The sequence below is a fragment of the Folsomia candida genome, unplaced genomic scaffold (genome assembly GCF_002217175.1).
Source record: "Folsomia candida strain VU population unplaced genomic scaffold, ASM221717v1 Fcan01_Sc012, whole genome shotgun sequence".
In the NCBI taxonomy this organism is placed as follows: Eukaryota; Metazoa; Arthropoda; class Collembola; order Entomobryomorpha; family Isotomidae; genus Folsomia; species Folsomia candida.
The window spans coordinates 909,180-918,138 of NW_019091204.1; the positions used below are offsets into that span (position 1 = coordinate 909,180).

The window sequence follows — 8,959 nt, forward strand, 5'->3', positions numbered from 1 at the left end:
ACTTGAGGTCTTTTTTCGTCTTGTTTTTGCAATTGTTATATATTTTATTGAATTTGATATACCATAATTGATTTGATGTTTGATAGACTTTTTATATGTATGTTATAAGAGCGCAAACTGATTTGCCTCACCTAAGAATAAATATTGACCTAATTATAATGCTAACCATAAAAATAAACATTTGTTTACTGCGGCTCCTTCTTCGCCCGGCCCCTTTTTCGCCCGGCTCTTTTTTCGCACGGCTCCTTCTTCGCCCGGCCCCTTCTTCCACGCTCCTTCTTCGCCGGCTCCTTTTTCGCCGGCTCCTTTTTCCCATACCCAGTACGGAGTACGCAAACTATCCGACCACATATGTAGAGCGGAGTACTGCGGGCTTGGAGTACGTACTCCGGCCTCCGGAGGCCGGAGTAAGCAAATTTTTCTGGAGTACGGAGTACGCGGAGTACGGAGTATGCAAGGTTAACCGGAGGCCGGAGTACTCGGAGTACGGAGTACGCGTGGCTGGCTGGAGGCCGGAGTACGCGGAGTACGGAGTACGCTAAATATCCGATCTATGTTTAAAATACAGTATGATTGTTTAGATGTCGTATGCCATGTTATGTTCAGCTTAACAAACACAAGTTTAAACTGACACTGTCTATTTAAATCCTGTATTCATATCCTGTCTATTAGAAGGATCTGAATACATTGCCCTATACTATTTTAGTAATTTGTGGTGAATGTATTTAAAGCATAATTCTCCAAAGTTTTCAAACATTTTGCCTCCCGAAAAGATTCAAAACTTCTACAATCATAAAAAGATAAGTTGCAGCAGGTCAAGCTAGAAGCGCGATACTTTATGCTTAGGTCTGAATTTTGTATCTTACGAGTAGATTTTTCAAATTTATGTTGCATAGGAGTAAGAATTAAATGATTCGACAAGCAGATCCGCCGACTATTTCAAAAGTGGAAATACTCTATTGGATTATGTTCCCCACATGAAAAGAATTAAAACTTAGCAATTTTTTCGGGCGCCAAAATATTCCCTGGGGGGTTATGAGAATAATGGGAGATTAATATGGTGCACATAGGGCACAGCATATCTATGGAACGGGTTGATGAAATTTCAAAAACAAAAATTTGTTAGACTCTCTGGATCGGTACCTCGATAGGTTTTTCGAACCGAGTTGGAATTCCGACTTTCAGGGGTTTTTCGCAGCGACGTAAGATTGACTCAAAAATTAGTTTTTCCCTATGACGAAAAAGTATGACGAAATGTTCATACGGTAGCTTTTAACCAAGTTTTACTTCGTTGCAAATTATTAGTAGTAGAATAAAGGTTAAATTACCCCAAAAGTCGAAATCGACCTGCGTGACCTTTTTCGGGGATCGAAAGGTCACAATGTCGAAGGTCATATTTCCCCATAAATGGGGTATCGCTGGAAAGGTATTGGCGAGAGGATTCAGAATATGTATACTTTGTGGGGTCTGAGACTTGATCATTTGATGGTATTAACTGCATACTGGAAAATGAAAAATTGTATTGCAGAGTTGGAATACCAGGTTAGGTTCCCGATATTCGCAGTTTTCAAGGTGGCATTTGAACTTTGCAGCTAAAATGGGTTCGTCCCTGCCGAGAACGCGTATTCCTTTTTAAACTCAAACTTAAAATGTGTTAATGTTAACACAGAATATATAAAGTATTTATGGTCATTACAATCTAAAAAATACCTCATATGACCTCTGACAGGATTGAATATAACTTGCTCCGAACAGGTTCCGCGTTCATATCGGTAAAGATAAGTCCATAGTTACATAAAAAGTCCACATTTTTGGGACATAAATATGTAAATGTGTCGAATTTATTATAGAGATACCCGCGAGGAGGATGACAGCAACAATCAGGGCTGATAAGATAAGTGTTTTCATAATTTCGAATGTCCAGTTTTCCCTGCATCTTGCAATTAAAGTAACAATTTAATATTTAAGAATGCATTTTTTCAGTTAGTACACTGTAAAGGATTAACTGTACATAACAAAATATCTCCATTTATCCTAAATAAATTGAATCCAAGTCCTCTTGTCGGGTCAGGTATTCTACATAATCAAGTCGTGGTTGTAGCCTTTAGTTGGTTTTAGTGATTATTAGAGCATGATCCTAAATATAAAATCATTGGCGTAAAATATTTGCATAAATTGGAAGAAGAAGATAAAGTAAAGATTGATGTTATTGTGTTGGTATTTATTGGTTAAGATTTACCAAACTCTCGTTAATCAAGAGGTCGGTGTTGCAAGGCAAAATGGCTGGTAACTTTGCACATTGCAAAGTAGTTTGTATATTTACGGTAATTAATTGCTACGAACGAGCGGAAGGAATGATTCTTAGAAATCTTTAACATTCTCTACTTAAAGTATAAACACTAATTATCTATCTATATTATAATTTCCAAAAGTCCGTCCCATCAAATTTTCCATCATATTCCTGCATTCTGATTGGTTTCCGGCTTTCCGAATCCGACAATTACAGTAAGGATATGATTACGGCTACAACTTTGGGAACAAGGTGTGCTTCCAATCCAAGAAGCCAGACTGTCAAAAGAATCAGCATTCCTAAGGTATTAAAGGATCAGTAACAAATAGACAGGATCTGCCATGTTTATTTTAGTTATTTTTTGGAAATGTATTTCAAAAAATTAACTTTTACAAAAATTTTAAATAAATTTAAATCGCCCAACAAGTGGAAAAGGGCAACAATTATAAGGCGTTGAAGTTTTCGATCACTACCCTTGAAGTAAGGTGTTCTGGAGTATGAACCCGTCCGATGTTTTGTTCCTGGTTAAGTTAGTTAACCTGTAACAAAACACTAAACCGTTAGCTATAACTTTATAACAATTTGTGGTGAAAACATGGTGTGTTTCGGTGGCTATGACGTTGCCTACCGTGCATTCTTTAAAGAATTCGTCTCTAAACATTTTTAATTGAATTATTATATTTTACATGTAAGTAAAATACAATAATGTAATTCAATTTATTTAACCTGACTTATGTAAGAACCAGACCCTGACATATGCATGTTTATTTTAGTTATTATTTGTAAATGTATTTCAAAAAAATTCTGTAATTTTTCTCCCATCAACTCGAAAACTTGAACGATAAAACGTTAGAATTTTCGGTCGTTGTCTTGGGAGAATGGAGTTGCTCTAACTGCCTGTGCATTACGAGAAGCGTTGTTCGGGTATGGTCAGGCACGTGTTTTTGGATTGTCTAACAATAAGTAATGTAAAGTCTAAATGATTAAACATCCTTAATCTTAAATGTTAAATCCTCCAGTGAATTAAGACTAACATTGATAATGGTGAGCATCTAGAAAGCCACGGAAAATATGACGCAGATGAAATTTATTTTGCTATAAATAGGTACTGGCAGGTTTAACGTACATGTCGTAGACTTGTTTGCAATTAAAGACGTATAATTAATATGCTTCGTATATGGTTAGCATATTTGCTCCTATACTTCGAAGGTAGATACAAACCACATGCAAAAACCTACCGGTACCAGGCTTACTTAGGACTAGAATAAAATAATACTTTCACCTTAGCGCTCTCATCCCATTTTTAGAATTAGATAAAATTATATAAAAACGCAATTTCAAATTTTTAAAATGGCAGATTAACACTAATACAAATTGCAAGAATAATGTGTCTTTTAGTCTATCAATACCCCCACATCTCTTCCATTCCTATAACCTTTGGCTTTTAAATCAGTATATTTCTCCCAACGACAACTCCATTCATGTGGATTTGTACAAACGGCGCAATATTTTTGAAAATAGCAGTACGATTATTTGTATTATCGTTCTCCTGACGTTTTGTTATATGTACATCATCTTAAAATTGTAGCGGATCTCCGGACCATCCAACGCTCGAGTCGTTGACTGTGCCGGATTTTGATCAGCTTCTATTTGTGCTTGAGTTATTGATTCTAAACCATTCGCTGACTTTTTTTACCAAACATTTTAAAAGGATTCTTTACCAGGTTGCTGAACTTGTTTGGTTTTTTTTCGTTTCTTAATTATGCTCTTTAATTGTCACTCGTTTTGGCGGCGGTGTTGCATAAAACAATTCCCGGGTTTTCCTCAATCCTGGAGATTCTGGTTTTCTATCAGTTGGTTGAGCATAAAAAGGGTGATCAGCATGTTTTTTCGGCTCATTCTTCAATGGTTGCCTATAAAATTCCTCTGGAGTTATACCATTTCCAGTTTGTTGTGTTTTCTTTGGTTTTTTCTTGTCTTTCAGGAGATGTAAGCTGCTCTCCAATGCAGTATACAAAGGATCTACTGCTTGTTCACGTCTTGCGCTTGTCCGTTGTTCTCCAGTAGAATAGTTGGGACTGGATGCTGAGAATTTCATAAAAGAGTCAAAATTCATACTAGACACTTGTTCTGCCGACCGTCCTCGATCAGTTGTTTCTTGATTGTTAGACGAGGTTTTTTCGATTTTCTTCTCTATTTTGTCCATCTTGAAGAGCTCTGTTTAAAGAGAAATTATAAAGTAATTAAGTTTATAAATTCAATAAAATAAATAAAACCAGTGCAAGTACTATCAGAAAAGCATGGCTAAGCAAAAGCAGATGGTGGTACATCAGGTTCCAAAATGTTTTTAAATCTAAAAGTTTCAAAATATTTTAACCCTCATACAAAGTGCCTTTTTTCATAATTTTATAAATAGTGACCTTGCTCAAATAGTAGCCCTGCCCAAATAGTAGCCTTATTCGAATGATAGACGTTCATAAATTTCCAATGTACATACATACATATACCAGACATCTTCTAGCCAGCTTATTTAAGCAATTAAATCACAATTCAATTTAATCTCAGTTATACAAAATCGAATTGAACATGAAATTCGGCTCATCGGAGAAATTATTAAAATTAAGAGCAGGCCTAACCAATAGAATTGTTATCTAATACGAATCTAAGGGAGAATTTGGTGCTGTTATTAAAATTTAATTTGAGTTTGATTCTGGAAACAAAATTACAATAGCTGTTTGCTAATAGTAGCCGTGCATCTTTTCAAAATTTTATAAATAGTGACCGGACCCAAATAGTAGCCTCCCGATCAACAAAAATTATTACTTTTGCGTCAAAGTAACGCATCCATGGTGAAAATTTTTAACAAACAAAAAAAGGCGTGATTATTGCATAAATTTTGTGCTAAGTTTGGTGTGCACCGTGAGACACGCTAAATTTGCATTAAAAAACTGTAACCTATGGTTGAAAAATTATTGCACCCAAACGTGCTGAGATATTGCGTAAAAATACCGCACCAATATCTCGTCAATACCCACATTACATGAGGCGTTAAAATCATGCAATTTATACGCAATGAATGGTGGATGCGAAGAGACAGGCAACGCGCGAGAGTTTGAATCTAAGAGAATCGTGGTATTTCCTTTTCTCTCCCACCCTCGCAGTCTCGTAAATTCCCTGTTAATTTAATTCCCTGTTAATTTATCTGTTGTCTTAATGTCGCCAAAAAAATATTACATAATTGAATTCCCCCCTGATAAATACAATTCAGTGCCTGTGGAGCTTGTTCTAAGTCACTGGGTTATCCCCGCAGAGAAAGTTTGTCTCTGGCCACCAAACTCTGGGCCAAGTATTAGAAATTTGATAAAAAAGGGCACTGCTATTCCTGATGTCAAGTGGGGAAGAGTTAGCTACGCCAGGATTATTGGGAGTTACGGTAAATAGCTATTTAATTCAAATTATGAGAAGTCATTCCAATTATTTTACATTTACTAACAAATATCATTATTTTAGATGATTATGAAGTTGCGACAAAAAAACTTCAAGTAGCCGAGGACACTTCCAACTTGGAAAGTGAAACAGAACCAGAAAGCAGATTAAGGAGCAAGAAGATAATTCCCGATATTCAGCCCAGCAGCACACGAGGGGATGTAACGTCTTCATCCGATGAGGAGGATAGCGACGCGAACAAAAACAGTCCTCCGTCTGGCTCACTTCTGGATAATTTGGAGCTGGGTAGGCTTATAATACTGCCACAAATATTTTATACTAGTCATTATGGTGATGCTTTTTAGACCAACCATTGAGCATTCCTGAAATAATTCCCGAAACTGAAGAGCAAAGCAATCTACAAGTAGGAAATCAAGTTGAAACTGGAGACACCTCTTTTGTTGTTGTAAATTCGCAGGAGTTAAATGATTTACGGCTGTTGATTTCAAGTTAGTACAAGCAAAATAATTTTATTAAAATTGATGTATTATGTTAACGCTTTGTAATCACGTTACAGGGACAACGCAAAGTGTGCTAACTTTGTTGGAAAAGCAGGCTGAAGACATTAAAGAGATTAAGGCTTTACTGATTAATGTGAAACAAAGGCCGGATGGTAGGAAGGCTCCCAATTTAAGTGCCATTCCAAAATTACCCCTCGACAACGAGGTAGCACTGGCGGAGTTTGAATCTTGGCTCGAGGTGGATTCAAATCGCGAATTACTGGTACGATTTAATCGAGATATTTTGCATGCATAATTAAACTTTAATGTTTTTTCTTATATTTGATACTAGGTTGAATATTTGGCATTTTCAACTGCGACACAGATCGAGGCGAGCACTAGAAAAATCTTGAAAAAATTATTTACGAATGAATTTGGCAGGCGAATTAATTTTACGGGTAAAGGAAACAAGACATCGATGAAAAACCTAAAACTATTGGAAGTCGTAAAAGGTGCTAAAATATATTCTAAAATGAAGAAAATTTTCTAATTGTTGGTCTCTATTTAATGTTTAATTGGATTGCAAATTTCAGAAACCGTGCGAAACGTCTTTACAGTTGAGTCCGTTCCCGATCCCAAAAATCCCAGCGGCCGTATTCCCACCGATGATATAATTCAAACTGCAGCAATGAATTGGTTTCGTTCTTCAAAAAGTAGGTGCAACGACGACGCTCCCTCGGGAATTGCATCATAATCATGGATCGAGATGGAAAATCACCGAGAAACATTAGGCGAATAATTGCAAAACGGGTTAGAGAGAATCTCACTCGTGCAAAAAACATACCTGCTATTAGTAATAATCTTAAAATTAGGATTATTAAGATTATTATTACGTAAATTTAGATATATGTGATTCTGTCGTTGAGGATAGCGATTCAGGTAGTAATATTAGCAATAATGATAGAAGCAGTAATGTTATCCATAATAGTGACGAGCCATTAGTTTCCGATTCACTAAGCGACAATGGTGTAGTAGAAAATAATAGGAATACTTTAGATTTAACACGGGACTTGAGGGACTGGTCGCTTCGACATAACATAACGGGAGTAGCTTTAAACGAACTTCTACGCATATTTAACTTTTATCAAGAATTTAGATTTCTTCCATTGGATAGTAGGACATTGCTTAAAAACTCAATTAAATACTCTATGAAAACTATCGGTCAGGGTCAATATGCACACTTTGATGTTATTCAAAATATAAAACGGCAAATAGATTCCAATTGTATTCTTGCTTCTGGTAGCGAAATTAAATTAAACCTTATATTTAGTTTTGATGGATTGCCCATTTCTAAGAGTAACAGTAACCAGTTTTGGCCAATTCAAGCAAAGTGTGAAGAAAGTACGTACGGCGTATTTGTCGTGGGTTTATTTTATGGCAAGACAAAACCAGAAAGTATTGACGAATACTTGATGGATTTGATAGCAGAGTTAAAAAGTTTGCGAGTTGGGATTAGTTACAATAATTTGAAAATATTTTGTAAGGTTTCAAAAATAATAGCTGATGCGCCAGCCAGGAGTTTTTTAAAGCAATGTAAAAGTCATAATGCATACAATGGATGCGAGAAATGTATAGATCCAGGTTTCTGGAAGGGACGTGTAATTTTCAGAACATTCGATAGTCCACTTCGATCAGGACAGATCAAGATTTTTATGTTCAAAAAGATAAACACCACCATGTAGGCATTTCCCCGTTTACGGAGCTTAAAATTTTGATGATTTCTTCGGTTCCTCTTGACTACATGCACCTCATTTGCTTAGGTGTGGTTAGAAAACTATTAAGAAGTTGGGTAAAAGGTCCATTGCCATTTAAATTATCTTCTCGTGACATTTCAACTTTATCAAGTAAATTAGTATTATTTTCGCATAGTTGCCCTAAAGAATTTTGTCGTAAGCCGAGGTCAGTAAAAGAGTTAGATATGTGGAAAGCGAGTTTAGAACTTTTCTTCTTTATACAGGACCCGTCGCTTTAAAAGGATTATTGTCGCCGAAAAAGTATACACATTTTTTAAATCTTTGCGTAGCAGTCACGATTCTTATAACTACCAAGGCGCAAGCAAATAATTGGAACGATTATGCACGACAGCTTTTATTGAAGTTTGTTAAAAATGTTCCCAATTTATATGAAGAAGAGTTCTTATCATATAATATGCATTCTCTTATACATATTAGTGATGACGCTTTAAAGCATGGCCCGTTAGATTCTTTTAGTGCTTTCGATTTCGAAAATAATATGCAAGTAATAAAGCGCTCGCTACGAGCTCACTATAAACCTTTTGAGCAAACTGTGAATCGCACTGCTGAGAGAGAAAATCATAAGTACCAGTCCCCTGTGAATTTAAATAGACACTGTATTATAAAATCGAACGGAAAGGATCATTGTTTTATATTAAAGGATGGGAAAGTAGTTGTTATAAGTAGTATAAGTAAAGATAAAAAACATATAAATTGTAGAAAATTCAAACACTCGGACAACTTGTTCACTTGTCCGTGTGAAAATAAAATTTTAGGAATAATTAAAGTTAGCAAATTATCAAATAGCGTAACCATAATAGGTATTAATGATATTGATAAGAAATGTTGGTTACTCCCGTCGGATAAAATAGATGAAAACATTTGCATTCCCTTGTATAATGTAACAATATAATTTTTGTTATGAAATAAATGATTTTGATAAAAATTAA

General features: G+C 35.6%; 1 protein-coding gene across 1 annotated transcript; it reads left to right on the forward strand.

Annotated features, from left to right (window-relative positions):
* The first annotated feature begins 5,097 nt into the window (after window positions 1-5,097).
* Window positions 5,098-8,959, forward strand: LOC118437208. Its single transcript, XM_035856085.1, has 6 exons — window positions 5,098-5,723; window positions 5,801-6,022; window positions 6,082-6,225; window positions 6,294-6,499; window positions 6,569-6,728; window positions 6,810-8,959. Exons 1-6 carry the CDS (start codon window positions 5,504-5,506, stop codon window positions 6,968-6,970), a joined length of 1,113 nt encoding a protein of 370 aa, XP_035711978.1. The 5' UTR covers window positions 5,098-5,503; the 3' UTR covers window positions 6,971-8,959.